The 21,150-nt window shown below is 39.2% G+C and overlaps 1 protein-coding gene across 1 annotated transcript in view; it reads right to left on the reverse strand.

The window, feature by feature from the left end:
- PDE11A (phosphodiesterase 11A) overlaps window positions 1-21,150 on the reverse strand; it is a 358,008-nt gene that overhangs the window by 193,965 nt on the left and 142,893 nt on the right. Inside the window, exons 4-5 of the mRNA XM_026492464.3 lie at window positions 20,611-20,751; window positions 5,440-5,504 (exon numbers count right to left, since the gene is read on the reverse strand). Of these exons, the coding sequence (XP_026348249.2) occupies window positions 5,440-5,504; window positions 20,611-20,751 (206 nt within the window). The remainder of the gene's footprint in view (window positions 1-5,439; window positions 5,505-20,610; window positions 20,752-21,150) is intronic.

Consider the following 21,150-nt stretch of genomic DNA (forward strand, 5'->3'; position numbering starts at 1 on the left):
AAAGTCCATTTTGCCAGGTAACATTCACAGGTTCCATGGATTAGTACCTAGATCTCTTTGGGGAGCCATTATTCTGCTACATTTTGTCCTCATCTTTTCAAACAGAATGTTTTAGCTCTCCAACTCTCCAGGTTGACCTGCATGCCAATAGGCTCCTTAAACCAAACATCCTGCCCTTTAGCTGCTCTGAGATTTCTAGCTTTATTTTTCTCCTCTCCTTCCAGTCACAACAAATGAAAAATATAGCATAAAGATTAAGTTAAAAAAAAAAAAAGGATTGCTTCCCACTAAAATAAATTTTGTCCCCTCTACTCCCATAATCTCAGAAGGCCAAAGTGGTTAAAGAGCTCAGGTTTTAAATAACAATATTTCCACTATATTCCATTAAATGTGAAAAATTACCCTTTAGTCAGTTGTTACCTTCTAGAAATTATAGACATTTGGCTTTAAAAAAAAAAAAAAAACCCTAAGTAGCACAGCTGAGAAATTGCAATTTCCAAAAGAGGATCCAAACTTATACCTAGAAGATAGATCAACAGAATTTGGCCAAATATATTTCAAACTAAATAAAAATTTCTGTTAAGATGTCCATAAATGTTCTTTTTCCATTTCTAAGGTACACATGATCATTCAAACTACCTGTTCTCACTGATGAGAGAAAAGAGGTTTTTAAAGTTTGAATAAGAGATCCAAGAAAGTTTATTCAGGCTGATTCACTAAATATTCTTAAACTAGGCTTCACTGGAAAGGTTCTAACAGTGAGATCTGACGAGGTAGAGTGTCAAATGAGTCAGATGAAGTCTCAATTTTAAAGAAAAAGTCAGCATTGACAATACAAGATGATCATAATAATCAATGCATTAACAGCACTGTGTTCTGAAAAAGCAAGGTACATATCTCTTTCTGATCTGTTCTGATTCTGGAAAAAAACTAAAAAGTATGTCCCATTCTGGGAAATACCACTTTAAGAAGGACTCTGGCAAGCTGGAGCCCATCCAGGGGAGAGTGAAAAGAGTGGCAAAGAGTCTGGAGACCCTGAAGTATAAAAATCGACTAAGAGTAGCAGTTGCTGACCTGGAAAAGGTAAGCACAGCGGATCCATGGCAGTCTTCCAGTACTGAACCATTGCTACCGGGGTGAGGCAGTAGATTTAATCCCTTGGGGACTTTAGTTTGCCATTCCTCTAGCCCTACTTCCTCTCTACTACCCAGATGAGTTTTCAAGACACAAATCTCAGTATGCCACGTCTGTGGTTACTCCCCTATGAGTAAGCATGTAGCCAGTCTCTAGGCCAATTAAGAGGGTTTGAGCATTTCAGGACCCGATAAGACCCTTGCCCCAGTCAGTTGGCATTCTAGGCATCTGGATGCCCTTATGGGGAGTTAAGGGTCACCATCATCAATCGTGATGACCTTTGTGACAACAACTCACAGCCCAAATTAAAGATCCTGAAACATGCCTCATTAGCTTTCTCACCTCTGTGCCTCTGTTTATAATGCTTCCTCTTCCTGGAAGGTAGTTGTGTCACTAACTTTCCATTATTCTACAGGACCTAACTAAATTTTCACCACATCCAAAAGCTTTCCCTGAACATCATCTTCCATTTTTACCCAGATGAGTTGGGTGCCCCTCCTCCCTATTAAAATACCATCTGGCACAAACCTTTCACAGAGAGTACTGGATTACTTTGCAGTCACTGATTTACTTGATAGCAGGGCATATGAGCCTAAACTGAGACACATCTGTAGATGAGAAGGCATTTATTTGCACAAGATAATGTGTACAGAGGGAAAGGGACTATGACGGGTAGGTTTTGAGCATCTAAGCGTGATGGCCAACATGGAAGTAAGGTGGGGAAACCAAGAGAACAACTTATTGGCTGGCCCTCAGTCAGGGTTCTGGCTCCTAAGCCTGGCCCTATGGATGAAGTCCAAGTTACGGAGAAAGAAGGGCTACAGACAAATCTTTGGGAACTGAAAGATCTGGAAAAAATGGGGTACATGCAAAGCTGTTTAGGGGCCAAACAACAAACTATAACGTGTGGTAGAGAAAGTGAGACCTCTTCCCACTTATGCACTCATTACCCAGCCTTGCTCAGATTTGAAAAGGCCACCGGTGCCTCTGAAACAGTGCAATGAATTCTGGAGTGGGCAAAGGAGCCCATGCCCAGCAGATGCTGCTTGTTATGTCTCGAGGGAGAGGATTTCGGAGTGGACACTTGGGAAAATGATAAGTCAGTAATAAAATTGTTTTGTTTTTGTCTGTTCAAATCCTGGGGACTCCCAGAACTAGTTTGAGAGTGGCTTTTGCAGGGGGCTGGAGGGTCTTACACTACAAGGGAGAAATGACCAAGCAGCAAAGTATAAATTATCACTGTTAATGTGACTCTACTTATAGCCATGGTCTGGAGGCCTGGTGAAATCTGGTTATGGTTATATTATGTTCTTAACCTACTCCGACCTCTGTTCATTGGCCTTGAGATCCTTGAAGGCAGAGACTGCTGGCTTTTAAAAAATCTCTGTAGCCCCATTACCTATCGGAGTTCCCAGCACTGAGTAGCTATTCAACATATGGCAACTGAATGAAGGAATAAAATTAATGAAAGAACAACTATCTCTAATGGACAAATTCAGGACAAATAGGTAGAAGTTATAGGAACGTAAAATGCTCTTCCAACAATTAGAAAACTCTATCAGTGGAAAAAGCCCATGGTGACACAGTGAGAATTTTATCACTGGAGGAGTTGTTAAGGATGCCTCAGAGGAGGTACATCTCTCATGGAGAGAAATGGATCAAATTATTTCTAACTCTCAAACTGCTTGGTATTAATTACATGAAGACCAAGAGGAGTGTGGCCATGACAAAGGAGTTAGTCCCACAGGGCAATATGCAAAAATGATAAGTCAGCAACAAAACCAGTTTTTAAAAAAAAGTCTTCAAGGACTGTCTATAAAAATCAGCGAGCCTTAAGCCAGAATTCATCAGAATTAAAATTGTACCCTGACACATTGTTGCATGAAGCCATAGACACTATCTTCAAAAGCTATCCTATTATAACTCTGAACGATGTCCAGAGGACTGAGGTATCTAATGGACATTATCTACAGTGACGATGTTAAGTGATAAAAGGTTAAAGGAAAGATTTACAACGTGCTGAGAGCGGGCTGTGATTGGTAGACTCACAGCCTGTTTCAATGCCTCTTCCACAGCCTCTGGCGAAGTAAATGCTAGAGCCACTTGTCTTTATTCCTTTTAACTTCCAATAAATGACTGAAAGATCCCACATCTGTAAGAGGGAAATTACTAGACCAAGCAGGAAAGGTCTTCTGAGATAAATGAACATTCTACATTAATTTAAAGGCCACAAATAGAATGATGAAGAGTACTATTTCATAATGTCAAAGTTCAAAGGCACCTTTCGAATGTCTCTTTAAAGAAAATCTGACCTTTCTTTCTTTCCTTCTTTCTTTCCTTATTATCGGAAAGTTTGCCAAGGACACTCTGGGCCTTGGTTCATTCTGTTTTGACATGGAAGTTCTTTCATCATTAAAAATAATTGAAAGATCAGAAATATTTAACTCTGCAATGACCAAGAGGACACATTCAGTAGCATAAAAAGAACAATACTGAAGCACTAGGATTTCAAAGGTTGCATTTTAATAACTCCATAAACATTGCCCCCCTCATATATGAGGGAGAGCTTACATCAGGTCATGACTAGTTCAAGGAGTAAGTATGAATACACATTTTTTTCTAATGTATTTCATGTTATTTTACATGAAAACTTTAGGAAAACTGCTTAATACACCACTAATAACTCTCTATGTCTAAATATCTTTTTTAGGGATAGATTGGCAGACATTAGATATAGATGTGGACATAAATATATTTGCAGGAAAACAAAAACCTCTTATAAAAGGCCTCTTTTCCCCCATCTTAAGGTATAATTTATGGATAGTAAAATTTACCCTTTTTATTGTACAGTTCTGCAAATTTTGATATGTGCAGTCACACAACCACCACCACCACAGCAAAATATAGAATAATTCCATCACATCCCCAAATTCCCCTGTGCCCCTTTGTAGTAAGCCCCTCTCCATCTCCTGATCTGATCTCCATCTCCAACTACTGATCTGCTTTCTGTTTCGATAATTTTGCCTTTTCAAGAATGCCCTATAAATGGAATTATATGGTAGGTAGCAAAGGCCCCTTTTAAATTTCATGCACTGAATAAAAATTAGAGTAACTAAATGAAGTGTTGATATTAATGTACTGATTTCTATTTCCTGAACTTAAGGCAATGATGGATATATAAAATCAAATTACCCTTGAATATTACATCTTGAAGCAGGTAATATTCAGGGAGCCTTTTGAATATATAGATCTTTAGGACTTCAATTTCGACATATTGAATCAAAACCTCTCAGTGAGGGTTCTAGGAATTGTTTTTATCAAGTTCTCCAAGCTTGATTCTGATTGATCAGCCAGATTTGGGAAACAGACATTCACTGTATGAGATTAACTACCAGGCTATAAATTATGTGTGGGAATAGGATCAAAGTTCAGAGGCTGGGAGAGTTTTATTAGGTGACCTTGTCCTTGGATGTGGCTACCCCTTACTGCCTGCAGGACCTTTAACAAGTCACTTAAACTCTCTGAACCTTGGTTTTCTCCTCTGTCATACAAGGGTAATGATGCTGACTTCATAGGATTATTTTGGGGAGTAAAGGCCTATGAAGTCTTTAGATAGAACCTGGCTCACTTGGCACTCAGTGATTGGAAGGTGCTTATCTTGCTGGCATTGGTATCAGTACTAACATCATTATCATTATCACAATGCCAGAAACACTTTACTTCTCTTTCTCCATAGTTCTGCTTTTTGGTCAGTTTCACTATTTTTTAGCCTTTCCTCTAGAAGGGACCAAAGTAAACAGAATTCACTTTTGCAGCAGCCCAACTGGTATTCAGGGCAGTACAAGGTTAAGAGGAATTCACTGATTGTCCCCAACCCTCACCTTTACCTCAAAGATACCAATGGGAGCAAAAAAAAGGTTACTGGAAACTCCCTCTTTCCCAAAGGTATATTTATTGGCCAAATATAAGCAAACAAAAGGGAGGAAGAGAAGCAACGGGACAGAATAAAAAAGAAAATTAGGTTGCCTGTGTACCTAAAAATTGACTTCATTCTTTTGCAGCTTTATACATGTAAACATGTATTTTTAAGCTATAGTTTCTTGAAAATTTTTACTATTGAAGTATAGTTGACATAGAAAGGCAGCAGTTTTTATCGAAGTTGTGAAATACAGAAGAGTGATGATATTTGGCTGCACTTGCCGATCTAAAGAAAGAACTCGTATCCTCAAAGAATTACATGATGCTGCCAACACCAAGGACTGAAGACAAGGAGCAAAAGATAAATCTGAAACTCGCAAGCCCTACCTGTTCTCAGCATCGGCACTGCACTTTGGGGACATCAGTTCAAAGGATTTGGTGAATTTCACCACCTGGCACACAGAAAGACATAAATTCAAGTCAATTAAAGCCTTCTTGCTGTTTAAAATAATGCAATAAACATTTTTCATTTTTACAATGATAATTACAATAATTGGAGATTAAAGAGCAATTTTAAGTGGAGAAGTCTCAAGAGACAAAAGAAGAAAATTCTATCCTACATTTTGGATTTTACTTCTAACACGGCATACATTGCCAAAGTTTTAATACATTTTACTAAATATGTGTATATATTTTTCAAGTTTTTATTTAAATTCTAGTTAACTAACATACAGTGTAGTATTAGCTTCAGGTATAGAATTTAGTGATTCAACCCCTCCATACAACACCCGGTGCGCATCACAAGTGCTCTCCTTAATCCCCATCACCCCATTTAACCCATCCCCCCACCTACCTCCCCTCTAGTAACCATTAGTCTGTTCTCTGTAGCTAGGAGTCTGTTTCTTGGTTTTCCTCTTTTTTTTCCCCAATCACATAAGAAACAAAACAAATGAACATTGGTGGAAAATTAAATGTGTTATATTTTTACAATGAGGTGTTTACTATCTTGTGGTAGTCCTGCCAAGGGATATCTGATTTGAAAACATTTTAAAATTTTTATTGCCCTTTTAACAAATCTTATCAATATGCATGGAGAAGAAGAAGGTAGAGACAAAACCTCGAAAAGGATGCCCTCTATCAACCCCAGCCTCGAGAAGTCACCTTCCCTGGTTTATCATTGTTCTCGGGTGAACATTTTGTTGCCATCAACCCCTGCCTCCTGCTCCAAGGGTGAAGAAGAGAAAGCCATCTTCTTCAAGGATCATCCCCAGCGTGGACACTTCCTCCCTCACCTGTCTCGTGAAACTGGCATATTTGGTGCAAGAATCTGATCAAGACTTATTACACTGAAAGAAAATTTTGGACACAGGAAATGTAAAGGTAGTTTTTCTTATTATTAGCTACTATTGAGTCCTTACTATAAACCAGACTCCACATCAGAAGCTTCTTGGACTATTTAAGTTCCTTAGTACAACTCTATAAAGGAGGGATTTTTATCTTCAGTGTGTAGATGAGGAAACTAACCCATAATTTTTAAGAAACTTGCTCTATTTCACACAACTAAATGGGGCACCTGGGATTAAAGCAAGCCTGCATGATTCTAGGGTGCCAGCTCTTTCAATAACACTAAAAATGTTGGGTGGTAAAAGCACCATTTCTGGCCCTCTTTTGACAAGCTATACCACATGATAGAAAAATGAGGCCCTTATACTGAAAGGAGTCATCTGAATGTCACTGGATGCTTCCAAGGTTGACATTTAGATTTGCCTTAGCTGGATGCAGTCATGCTTCAAAGGCCTTTTAAATTAACCACTTATGAGGAATTGATGGGCACCTGAGAAAATGATTTGGAAACTGGGAATAGATTAAATATTAAAACAGCTTTATCAGTGAGGTAATGAACCCAAACTAAGAAAATGCAACATTAGGAAAAAGATAAAAGAAAAGAAAAGCCCATCACAAAGAAAATTGTGTGTGACTAGTTGAATGCAGGGCAGTGACAACAGACCAACTGCAAGGAAATGCCCTTGACAACTAGAGCACACATTTCATTTCATATTCCAGTGTGAACTGAGCCTCTGCAGAGTCACTCATTGTGGCCAATTTCACGTTCTAAAGATGGTCACAACAATATTTCCTATCCTACACTCTTCACTACAATACTACCCTGCCGCCCTCCTACTAAGTGGTAGGGTCTATGTTCCCTCCCCTTGAATCTAAGTGGGCTATTGACCACTTTGACCAATAGAGAATATATAGAACGGATGTGATGTGCTTTCTGAGATCATCATAGAAGGCAATGCATCTTCTGTGTTGTCTGATGGAATATTTGTGCCTGGAGCCCTGAGACACCATGTAAGGAGTCCAGCTACCCTAAGGCCACGGTGCTGAAAGGGAGCCAAACCACACAGAGATGCTGCGTGTAGCTGTTCTGGTCAGAAGCTCCAGGCTTTAAGTCCTTCCAGTCTAGGAGTCAGACATATGAGTGAACAAATCTTGAGATGATTCCAGTTCCCAGCCCTTAAGTCACCCCTGGTATCTATGTTTTTCCAACTGTGTGTGGCCCCAGATATCCTGAAAAGAGGCATTGTGGTACTCTCTCCAGACTCCTGATCCATAGGAACTGTGAGCATAACATGATTGATTTAAGTCTCTTAATTTTGGGTTTATTTGTTATACAGCAAAAATAACCAGAGCACTTATCTTAATTGAGGACTTAAACAGAAACCAATCACTTAGAAATCTTCATCCACTTGCAATATTCTTGGGTCTCACAAGGCTAGCAAGTCACAAAGAAACTATTTGCTATCACCAAATGATAAATCTCTCAAGCTGTATTCCAAATAATTTTTAAAGTTAAGACAATAATAGGTTAAAAAATAGCATTTCATTTATGTTTGCTAATAGAAAAGTGTCACAGATTTTAAAAGAGGGAATTAGTCCTCTATTTCTGCTTTGATTGCTCATGATTTGTGATTTCTTTCCATTATTTTGTTAGATGACAAAATTCTTTCCCTATTTTTATCATGTTTATGCTGTTGCTATGGACTGTATGTTTGTGTCCCCCAAAATTCATATGCTGAAACCCTAATCTTTAATGTGATGTTTTTGGAGATGAGTCTTCGGGAAGTGATTAGGTCATGAGGGTAAAGCCTCATAAGGGATTGGTGCTTTTATGGGAAGAGGCAGAGAGAGCTTGCTGCTTCTCCTTTTCTCTGTTATGTGAGGATACAACGAGAAGATGGCCATCTATAAACCGGGGAAAGTGCCCTCACCAGACCCTGGATCTGCTAATGCCTTGATCTTGGACTTCCCAGTCTCCAGCACTGTGAGAAATAACGTGTTTGTTCTTTAAGCTACCCATTCTGTAATAATTTGTTATAGCAGCCTGAACTAAGACAAGTATATCCTCCCTTTTTGCTGCAAATGTGTATGAGGCATTTTGCATACATTATGACCAATCCTTTATGTAGATATCAATGCTTACAACATCCTGGTAAGGTAGATAATATTATCTCCACTTTATTGAAAGGAAATTAAGGCTCAGAGGGGTTAAGTGGTTTCCTGGAAACCATACAACCAATACACCGCAGAATTGGGATTTGAACTGTGTCAGTCTGATTCTACATCCCCCAGTTTCCCCACTACTCACTGCTCTTGTAAACATGAGCAAAATTGTGACACCAAATTGTTTGGACATGACTCCTTCAAAGTCAGAATAGTAGATAAAGTCTGCCTTTATTTATCAATTCTATAAATATTTTTTGAGTACCCATTTATGCCTGAATTTGAATAAACACAGACTAAAAGTAGCTTGAAGTAAAATACTTGGCTTAATACAAAATTAATCAAATTACCAATAAACTATTAATTGTTTCTGCATTTGGAAATAAAAAAGGAGATTTTTTTTTTAAAGACAGAGAGAGAAAGAGTGCAAGTGGGGGAGGGCAGAGGGAGAGAGAGAATCTTAAGCAGGATATGTACCCAGTGCACCGATGCAGGGCTAGACCTCACGACCCTGAGATCATGACCTGAGCCCAAATCAAGAGACAGATGTTTAACCAACTGAGCCACTCAGGCACCTCTCAAAAAGGAGATGCCTTTAAATTCCCTGACCTGACAGATGAGATTAAACTCCCCAACATTACTAAGGAATACTTCATTTGGTTCCTTTTTACTGTTGATTAGACTTCTTTACAACTCTACAAGGATAGGCAATTCCTGAAAAACTGATAGCAATGCATATTGGGTGTAAATGAGGGAGTAAGCCCCTTTTGTGGGGTCATTAAGGATCATTCTGACAAGGCCACAGAAATTATACTTGGAAAGGCATGTAAAATTGAAGAATTCATCACAGATCCTAGAGAGGGGTGCATGGTATGCTCAGACAACCACATTAAGTCACCCAAAGCCCAAAGTTTGGTCACTGCAGGCGGGGAAAGAGCAGAGCAAGGACCCTTGGGTAAGTACCTTTATTGATGTGAGGGGTAAGGTAGCTTGTGGCACTGGGAAGCCTGCTCTTTGGGTAATTTGAATGTAATTGGGTCAACATGGAGAGGAGGGAAGAAGCAAAATAAGAAAGTCATCGTGAGGCTTGCTGCTTAAACACACATGGTGGGGATGGGTACCCAGAAATGGGCAATAACTAGGTAAAAGTTCAAAACAGCAGGGTGAGTGCAGGCACTCAGTGAGTCATTGAGGCCACAAAGAATAGCTTTACATTGCACAAATGAATTTTATCCAAGTAGAAATACAAATGACTTCTGTGCAGTAGTGAAGATAAGCCCATAGTTAAAATTTTATTGTCCTGGATGATAGTAATCATTTTAGAAGTCTAACCTACCAGAAGTCTAACCTACCAATCTTACCCTAGCATTCTTTCAGTACCTATTTTCTTTTCTTTTATTATTATTATTTTTTTGAGATTTTATTTATTTGACGGAGAGAGAGGGAGCCTGTGAGAGCACGAACAGGCCGAGTGGCAGGCAGAGGGAGAGGGAGAAGCAGGCTCCCCACTGAGCAAGGAGCCCGATGTGGGGCTCAATCCCAGGACCCTGGGATCATGATCTAAGCTGACAGATGCTTAACCGACTGAGCCACCCAGGCACCCCTTAGCACCTATCTTAATACTGAATTTACCACCTCACTTTGTTTCTCTCTTTAATGAGTTAAATAAATCTTTGGTACATGCTTGCTTTAGATTTATGCAAGTGTTAGGTTTTTAACTTTTTGGAAACTGTTCTTCGACACAACGGATATATACCGAGTGTCTGTATGTGTCAAGGAGCACAGGGCACTGGGGCTACATGTGGGAAAGTAAACGGAAAAAATCTCTGTATGCTTGAAGTCTACCGTATGGTAGGGAGCTTAATTTGCCCCGGTTTCTCAAGAGTAGTGCTTCCTGGAAAAATAAGTGAACTTCTGCTTTCCACGTCTTTGGAAAACAAACCTAGGAAATGTCCAGAGATTCAAAGAGAAGAAAGACTTCTTAAAAATGTTTAAAAAATTTTAAGAAAACCCGCTAAAGGATAACGCTGATAAGAAATGGAATAGAATATCCTGGAATTTTAAAGCTATAAAACTTATAGATCGAGAATGAGAAAGAGAATGGATAAGATAAACAAATAACCTCTTGATGAAATGTCAGTGTTTGAACTCCTGATATGTAAAACAGGACCTTTAAAAACTACCGAAAGGAAAAAACACTTTTTTAAAAAATGTTAGTACTTTTTATTTCAATATAAACCATGTGCTATAAAGAAAAACAGGGTCAAAAATTTAATTTTATTGGTTTTATTTTCTAAATTTATGCTTAATGAGTAAAGGGAAAGTCAAGGATTAGCCTTCAACTTCAGCACTCTGTATCATGGAGAATACTAGTTGTGTCCCCCAGTAAACCAGTCCATGGTGTCCTGGTCAAAGTCAGGCACTGGATTCACGAACCATAGTGTTGACCTTGTGTTTAATAAAGAATTAACTTTACGCAAAGAAAGATCTGGCCTTTGCCCTTGGCTCCTGGGAGGAACCCCTAAGCCCCTGGAATGTCCAGCCTTGATAAAAGTCTTTGTTTACCTGGGCACCTTGGGCCAGCTGGATAGAACAATGTAATTTGAGCCACACAACAATATGGTTGGGAGGGGGGGCAGGTGCAGCTTTGGGTCATGTGGTATCACTTGACCTCTGGAAGGAATGGAGACTGAGGTCAGCTATTGTAGGTGGACAACTAAGTTTTGGTGATTAAGCCTCAATAAAGACCTCTGGATGCCAAGTCTTGGGAACTTTTCCTGGTTGGCAATACTTCATCATGTACATTGTCACATACCATTGCTGGGAGAAGTTAATGCTATCCATGACTCCATGGAGAGAGGACAACTGGAAGCTCCACATTTGGACCCTCCTGGACTTTGCCCATGCATCTCTCCTATGGCTGATTTTAATCTGTACCTTTCCCTATAATAAACCATAACCGTGAGTATAACAGCTTTCAGTGAGTTCTATGAGCCTTTCTAGCAAATTATTGAGACTGAGGGTGTTCTTGGGAAGCCTTGAACTTATAATTGGTGTCAGAAGTGAGGGCAATATTATAGATTATGTTCCCTTACTTTGTACATTATATGATAATTCATAGGTTCTTGTGTCTTTAGAAGAAAAACGAGAATAATGGGGAATGGTCTTTGGCTAGTATTGATTATCTAAGGCAATATCAGTGTATACGGGGTAGCAAAGAGAAATTTCAAAAAATAGTAAATAAGGTCTCTAACCTTAAAATAATATTTTAAAGGGGAAAAACTTTAAACTTAAGGGTCAGGAAGATTTTCTTGATCTGCTGATATAATTCCTTTTACTAAACAAACAGAATTACAAAATGTATTAGTTTTTTTCTTTTACCTTAGCTGTTAGGAAGCTCAGAGCAAAGCTTTAGTTTCAAAGTTTCATCTTTTTGCTGCATAATTTGGTTCTGAGATTGTTGATTTCATTTGGTTTTGCTTATAACGCCTACTTTTTCTTTCTCCCATTTTATTTGAAATTTTGCCTTTCATTTTATTATGTGCCTGGCACCTAATAAGCACTCAGAAAATATTTACTCACTCTGAATTTTTCTATTTTTGCTGAAGGGTGCCTTAAGTGCTTTTGGTAATTAATTGAGTAAAAGTATAAACCAAGAGGAGATAAAGTACCTACATACTTGAAAAATGTATAAAGTGTATAAAAATACTTTTATACATGAAATAACATAAATTTGCTTATGTAAAACTAATTACAGTTGAACATTAAGTTGAATAAAAGAGAATTTTTCAGAGTCATGGGAAGGGAATCTGGAATGGTGGGTAAGAGAAATACATTTAAAGGCCTCCAGCTGATAGAAAACAATGTAAGAATAAAAGAGAAGCAGGCTTGAGTCCCATCTAGAGAGTGTTCAAATATAAGCAGAGCAAGGAAACTGTGAGGACAAACCCACTGATGACTGTAAGCCAGATAAGATCAAGAAAGTGATGAAAAGCCAGCCTTGGCTCCAAAAGACGTAGAAAGTTAGTCTGGTTCCAGACGATCTGACTGTGAAGGGCTTCAAGTCCATTTTAGAATGGATTATCAAGGAAATCCTAGTCTAGACCATCTAGTCAGGAACCCAGGGCTGCTGGTGGAATCCTCTTACAGATTTCCTGAGTGGGTAGGGCAATTTGAGATTAGACTCATGGCCAATGAACCCTCCAAGTCATCAGAATTTTGGGCACTTAAGGCGTATACCCATGGGACTTGGTCCGTGTTGAGGCCAGTAAGATGAACAGCAGAGAAGTAATACATTTCTGGAGATGCAGACTGCTCTGCTTGCCTCTCATTGTTCTAGAGAAGGGGTAGGCAAAAGAGTCTATGGGCCAAATCTGCCCCACCATCTGCTTTTATAAATAAAGTCTCATTTTAACAGAGCCCACTCATTAATTAAATATTACCTGTGGTGCTTTTTGCTCTAACAGTAGAGTTGAGTAGCTCCAAGAGAGACCATATGGGCCACAAAGCCTAAAGTATTTACTAGCTGGCCCTTCATAGAAGAGTTTGCTGCCTTCTGGTCTAGAGCCATCTCTAGACCAAGTCAACTAGTTATTTTTTGCTAAACTTTAATGACTGATGATAGATTAATGTATTCATATTCCTATGTAATTTATCTATAATTCAGAAAAGGGATTCCTGGAGTTAGAATCTTCACATCTGAAACAAGACTGTAATATGGAAATTTAGGCACCACAGTAAGTGATGGGGGATACGTTTGAGGACATGCATATGTCCCAGTCATTAATTAAGCCTATTGTCCTGAAACAATTATTAAAAGTGCCTCTTCTCACTCTCAAAAGTATCTTTGTTTGAAAAGCAAAACTCTAGGCAGCCATGTCCCAAACAATTTATGTATTTTTAAAATATTTTAAAAATGCGTTCAAGAAGAAAATTATTTGTAGTCAGACACCTGGGTTTAAAAATGAAACAGTAATGGGGCACCTGGGTGGCTCAGTCGTTAAGCATCTGCCTTCAGTTCAGGGCGTGATCCAGGCATTCTGGGATCGAGCCCCACATCAGGCTCCTCCGCTGGGAGCCTGCTTCTTCCTCTCCCACTCCCCCTGCTTGTGTTCCCTCTCTCGCTGGCTGTCTCTATCTCTGTCAAATAAATAAATAAAATCTTAAAAAAAATAAAAAATAAATAAAAATGAAACAGTAAAAACAGCTAAAATATTTTAGTGCAACTTAATGGGATATATAGTGTCACTGTGAAGATTATGATCAATAAAAAACAGACAACAGCATAAAAGAAGAGAATAAAACTCATGCTTTATTCTTGACTTGGACCAATTGTATAGTTCTCAGTCTCATCAATTTTTTAAAATTTATTCTCTAAATCCAACTCTGATTTTATAATAGATGTACTACATGAGCCTAAATTAAATAAATAAACACCCACACTCACATGCACTAAGTGAAAAGAGAATCTTTTAAGAGAAATATCAGAAGTGGTTTATAGGTCAGTGAAACTGAACAAGTGGTTCCAAGCTCCTCTGGCTGTTGATCAGCCCTGATTACTGCACCCTGGGGGAAGGTGGTACACGCGCCACAGTGAAGACAACAAAACATCCCCAAGCATCTCTGCCTGTTCTTTGGAAAGGCTCCACGGACAGAAGTCTTTTTGATTTGGATATTTATCAAGCACTAGTTGGTTTGGTTTCTCTCTGTCTTTTTAAATTTAAAAACAACTTAAAAAACAAAAACTGGGCTCGAATAGCTACTCCTGCCACCAAAAAGAAAAAAGAAATAATCTAATAATCCCCATTTTTTTCATTAGTTTTCTGAATCTCTATCTTTCCCACAAGAGGACTATTCTATAGGGAAAAAGAACTAAATAATCATCCACTGCCATCCTTCTTGACAAATTTGTCATTTATGCTGATGAGTAATTTACTCTAATCATTTATTCACTCAATCAACATTTTTCAATTACTTAGTGTACAGGCACTGTTATGGGCTCTGGAAATACCAAAGGGGCATAAATCATGTCCTGTCTTTGAGGGACTCACAAAATAGTGCAGGGGTGGGGTGAACAGTTCACAAAAGTATAGTTTCACCACAATATATGTTCAAAATTCTACAAGCATACAGAAGAGGGTGTTGAAGAAGTCTTTGTGTGAACTGTGTCTTCGAAGGTGGGCAGGCATCCTCTAGACTCAGTAGTGGGGAAAGTTTTCCAGGTTGAGGGACCAAATAGGTCAGTTTTGGCAGAAAACAGAAAGAACACTGAAAAGGGTTTAACTGAACCTAATTCAATAAAGGGACTAGGTACAGAAGTGTGGGCAGGGTTAAAAGAAACCAATAAGAAATGGTGAGATACCCAGGAACTAGCAACTCTGGAAAGGAGCAGGTCTAAAGGTCAGAGAGAGCAAGGGAGAGAGAGAAGGAAGGATGGCAGGAGGGAGGGAATAATGCTTTTGGTGTCCTTGAGGCACTAGAACTATGGAGGGGGTTCTTGGAAGAATCCACCGCTTCTAAAATTGGCAGAGAAAGAACAAGAGGAATAACTATCTCCAATTTCTCTCTCCTCCAGCCTTTAAACCTTCTGCTGGGGGTGCTTGGGTGGTGCAATAGGTTAAGCATCCGACTCTTGGTTTATGCTCAGGTTGTGATCTTGGGGTCATGGTATCGAGTCTTGAGCCAGACTCTGTGTTCAGTGTGGAGTCTGCTTGAGATTCTCTCTCCCTCTGCTTCTTCTGTGCATACTCTCTTTCCCTAAAATAAATAAATAAACCTAAAAACAAAATACACAAAAACCTTCTGCTGATCCCTCGTTTGTCAAACTCAACTGGAAGCCATTGGGCAAGAAATCCCAAGTGCCTTCAAAGGCACTGAGCTAAAGAGAGAAAGATCAAGAACAGACGGTGGCGGGGGGGGGGGGGGGCTTTGCAGAAAATAGTCAGTACAGAGTTGACAATGCTGAACTTTACTTGAGCCCTGATCCCTCAAAAAAACAGTAATAATAAAGAAATCCCTCCTACCACTTTGTTCCAGAATTGGCTAACCTCAAAGGACCACCCTGCCCTAGCATATTCCAAAATAAGATCTGTCTTCATCCTTCCTTTTTTTGAGATGTTCCTCAGAAATGAATGTTCTCCCCATTGTAATAGGCTAGACGAAATTATCTCCCTAATTGTCTGGTGCATTTTGTCTTCCACAAGAACAAGTTGTACAAAGATACACAGGCAAATGCATGCATAGGCTGACATGGGGAGACGGCATAGAGGAGGAAGAAAATGGAAGTGTGAGGCTGAGAACCAGAAAGGACAGCCCAAAGTTAAGTTGGGAGCAGAGGTGATGAACTTTGTGTGTTGGGCAGTTTGAACTTTATGGTGTAGGCAACAGACAGTTACCAAACAACTCTGAATCATTGGAGAAGCAGATGAATGTTTTAGAAAGAGAACTAAAAGGAGTATTAAGAATTGATGAAGCATGAGAGACTATGAACTCTGAGAAACAAACTGAGGGGTTCGGGGGGGGTGGGCGAATGGGATAGGCTGGTGATGGGTAAGGAGGGCAAGTATTGCATGGTGCATTGGGTGTTATACGCAACTAATGAATCATGGAACTTTACATCAAAAACCAGGGATGTACTGTATGGTGACTAACATAATATAATAAAAAATATTATTATAAAAAAACAAAAAACAAAACAAAAAAAATTAAGTCTCATCATCCATGAACATGGGATGTCTTTCCATTTATTTGTGTTCTCTGTAATTTCTTCCAGCAATGTTTTATGATTTCCATAAACAGTCTATTGACTCAGTAATTAAGTTAAAAAAAAAAGAATTGATGGAAAGGAAAACTGCCCCATTTGCAAGTGAAGAAATGAGTTGAGGAAAATATGGAGCTAAGAGATTAGTAAAGACAGTGGTAGAAGAGGTGGGAGAAAGGGTCTAGAAATGAGGTGAGGTTTCAACGTAAAAGCAACAGAACTGACAAACGATTGAATGTAAATGGTAAGAAACACTTACAAGCTACTGTGTGGTTTTTAGCTTGAGTTACTTACTACATGATGATGATTCTATTAACTGAAATAGCAAATCTCAGAAGTGATTAAGAATTAAGATTAAGATTAAGAAATAGGAAATCTCAGGATGTGGTGGAGATAGGCAGGGGGAATTGAAGTTCATAAGTTGGATATATATATATGCACACATATACATATAGTTAACATGTCTAAGTGATTAATGATGTGAGTTAATAATCTGATATAAAATTATTAGTAAAGTGAGTTAATATAACAAATATATAATATGACATATCAATAATTAATAATGTGAGTATATACAAAATAATGATTGTCTGGATAATCATCAGAGTTTTTTTTAGATAGTTGCCACTTTGCACTCTAGAAAAAGCAGTTGGAACAAAAATCAAAAAGAATTTACACTGATTTCCTTATAGGGAGAATGCAAGCTAAAGAAAGGTGAGGAAATGGAAAGAAAGTGACCTGGAGCGATTTTTGCCATCCACTTAGGATGGAGGGGATTGAATTATAGGCTGTTCCAGAATAATCAGATAACGGTTACCTCCACCTCTTCCTCTCAAGTCTGGGATTCAGTAGGATCATCTAGTTCAATGGCTTAATTGTATGTGTATTTACACAAGAACCAAGAAGTTAAGGAACATATTAAAAAGTAAGTGTAGCTCACGCTTCCTAGTTTAGGAAGTGAGCTCCAGAAACTAGCGTCCTGGTTATAAGCTGGTTTATGCAGTCCTTGCTGGAGTTCTGCACGATGCAGTAGCAGCCAGCCATTGGGATGATCTGTGAAAAGAGAACGCGTGTAAACACCAGGGCTGAGACAGAGCCTTAGGACTTTAGCATGAAAATGTCCGCATTCTTGCTTTCCTTGATGAAGCACAGAAAGAAATAGAGATAATAGTAAATACATGAGCTAGAAAGAAGCTAACAGAAGGGATAGGAATTGCTTAGACAGGTTCATGAAATGGCATAACATTATGCAGGGAATATTCAGCTCAAAGGACTAAATATTTCCTAATGTCAACAGTAGCTAGCTATGGAACAATCTTTCTATATTTTCAGTCTAGTAGAAGATATCATTGACAAAGTCACTTAAAATTGATTGACTAAACACTTAAGGGAAGCAAAAGGGGTAAAATAAGAATTTTGGCAGGAGAGAGGTGAAAAGGCATTCCTTGTTTCTATTTTTGGCATCCACTGAGTGAACTGATCAGGTAACACCTGCCTGCTCAGTTTAAAGACCAGAAAGGCAGTCTCTAAACAGTGAGTGAAGAGCTTGATGAATCGAAGTTTTGATAACTAGATTACAATTTCTTTTCTTCCTCTTTCCCTCAAATGAACAAAGGCCAGGAAATATCATACACCTGTAGTAACCAGCTTTTTAAATATTCAAATCACAAGGCAATAATCAGAAGTTTCTGTTTCCAGGAATGATTGTAATAAAATAGAGAAAAGCAAAAGTTATTTTTAGAGGATGGAAACTTCTACCAGATTTTTTTCCTGAAATGATGCTTCTTTTCTTCCTGATTGTAAAAAGTAGCATTTGGAATGCCAGCAGACATGATGCCATAAGTTAATGCTTTGACACATCTGTTCTCTTCCACAAACAGAGCACAGATTGATAAAATACGGAAAGAGAAAAACATAAAGACATCTAGAGGTTAAAAAGTAGAAAAAAGAGAAGGGCAGGATGGCAGAGAAGACCAAAAAGAAAAGATCTCTGAAGGGCCAAGCCTGAAGACAGAGGCCTACCGTGCTCCAAGTCCAGAAACAGGCAGGTGGCAATGACTAGAATTTCACCTTCTACTGGGGTTTGGGGATTAAAAATGTTCCCTTGAAACAGATGACCTAGCTTCATCCCCAGAAACTGAACCACGCTGCTTCTGGCTTAGTGTAATATTACCACACAGCAGGAGAACCAACTTAAGACCTGGTTCTTGACTAGGGTACAAGGAACTGCACAAACTATTAGACCAGGAGGGAAGAGTACAAGAAAGAACTAAAGAAAACAATGGCACAAACAAGCAAAACACACTCCCATCAAAATGAGCTCCAATCCCACACTCAAAAACGCATGAACAAGCAATAGTAATACAACTAAATCAACAACCTACAGAATTGGACAAGACAGACTGATAAATCTCAGTTAACGCTGAACATTTGAACACACCTGTATCAGAGACTGAGAGGTGAAGAATAGAAAAATATTAAGAATATCAATGATTTGAGCAACATCTTGTTCTTGACAATGGATCCCAAGGGAAAGTCGGCTGAGAAAAAACTTTTTTGGAAAAGACTTTCTCCCCCGAGATAAAGAGAGATCTGTGAACAGAAGTTTTCCTTTCTTCCTCTCCTGGGACACAGTTACATGATGACACACTGCCTGGAGCTGTGCCAGCCTCCTGGACCACGAGGGTGAAAGTTGTGGACACGAAAGTGGACAGAGCTGGGCTCTTGACTACATCATCGGGCTACTGCTCCACCCTGGAACCACCTCCTGCAGACTTCGTCTCATGTAAGCTGAAGCCCCAACAGCTGCCTCTTCCTGCCCTTGCTTAGTGACAGCCTACAGCCTTCCTAGACCATCATACCATTGAGCACCCCCACCACTCCCCATTCCTTTCTGGGACTTTAGAGTCAGGCGGTGAGGGGAGACTCCAGCAAGTCACCCAACTCTCTGAGCCTCATTTCATCCTCTATAAAATGAGAATGATAATACCTATTTCATAAGGATGAGGGGGAATTAAATGAACTCAAGTACTTTGCACAACATTGGGAAGCGTGCCATAAATGCGGGCTATTGTTAGGGGCCATTCTCCTAGGGTTCCACTGAGTTTTACACAGTCACAAGATAACGGCAAGGCTATTGTTTGTTTAAACCACACCTACTGAAGTAGAGATAACGCCAAGCTCTGCTAAAATATGGGCAAACACTCCTAAACATTTTAAACATATATAGATTTTTAAAAACTTCATGTTGTAAGTTTTATGATACTTATTATTACATCTCCAAAATTTATCCTAACGTTCTTATTCTTGGAGGAAAACAAACCTAAAGGCAAAGACAATAACCTTTTCTGAGTAAAGTACAGTAAAATACCATCCTGTGAGGTATTAAAATGGCACTTAAATAGCTGGAGAATTCCTGGTCTTTGAAGACAGCTCACAGTAAAGATATTAAATTGCTGCTAAGGGTTTAGACATTTAACTTTCAAGAAGTCAGATTGATGATGATCATTATTTTCAATACTGTTGTGTATTTACCGAGCAGATTTCCCCCAAAGAGCCGAAGGGCTTAACGGAAACCTGAAAGCCGAGGTGCTGCAGACCGGAGGCCTTGAACTAGCTCAACACCTGCCTTTGGAGTAACAGGAACCCCAGCGGTGAAGAGGCAAGGAGCCTCCTCCACCTGGTGTGTGCTCTGTGCAAGCGTCCCCAGCTCCAAAGCAACAGAAAAAGAACTTGGAAAGTGCACTTCAAGCCTTTGCTGCAGAGCACAGCCCAGCTGACGCCTGTCACTCCACTCGGCTCAAGGACAATCTGTCCGAGCCCCAGAAGCAAAGGACACTGCTTCTCCAGCATTTGTGTACTTCCTCCTCCTAAGAGGGCTGTGGAGCACTGTCTGGACTGCAGTTCACACCCAGAGATGCCAAGGGCCTTCCTCATGCTGGGTGAATAAGATGGGAGCTTGGCACTTGAGCTAACATTTATTCAGCTGAGAGACACCAGGCAAACCAGCTAACCCCTCGGTTCTCTCATCTGTAAATACTCAGCGCTGGGATTGATCTCGAAGGTCCCCATCAACATAAGAGTCTATGTTTCTAAGGTGACAGCAAAACAAGACGGAAAATACATGCAAAAGAAATAAAAAACTTTAAATTTATAAAAAGTGACCTCATGGTTAGAAGGATCATGAAGGAGTGGTTCAAGCCAAGATTTCACAAGCTGAATTACAAACAAACGAAAACTTTAGTCCATTAACTCAGTCTTCAACTCTGTGTGACACACAAAAGCTGACTTACTGGTGATTCAATGTCTTCCAGGAGTAAAACAGAACAGCGTTCACATTTCAACAGAGTTTGGGCCCGATGCATTATTTTCTTGACAATCTTCTCCAGGTCAGTCTGTTCTTCAAAGAGGTCATTAACAACCTCTAGCAAAGCCTAGGAAAGATGAAATGGATGTATTTAGGTGGGTATAGAACTGAATAAAAAAATTTTTTTTTACTCTCAAAGTTCCATTTAGTCTTTGCTGTAATAAAATATAAATATTTTTGTGTGGCTAATTTTTAAAGCATTGATGTTTTGACATATTCCATCATTTGGTTTTATAACACCATTTTGAACTGAAAAATACAACTTGAAAATAGTGCCAATCCATATAATCCCATATAAATCCCACATATAACTATAGGACTAGCTCCCGAGGAGCTAATGACTACACAATCCCATTTAGTCCACTATAGCTCTAGGCTTCCCTCCCCACCCCCGCCCCACTGGAGTTTTTCTGCAATGTGACTAGGTATAAACCCAACATTTTATAAATTATGAATACCTGATTCT

Source organism: Ursus arctos, unplaced genomic scaffold (assembly GCF_023065955.2).
Source record: "Ursus arctos isolate Adak ecotype North America unplaced genomic scaffold, UrsArc2.0 scaffold_1, whole genome shotgun sequence".
Lineage (NCBI taxonomy): Eukaryota > Metazoa > Chordata > Mammalia > Carnivora > Ursidae > Ursus > Ursus arctos.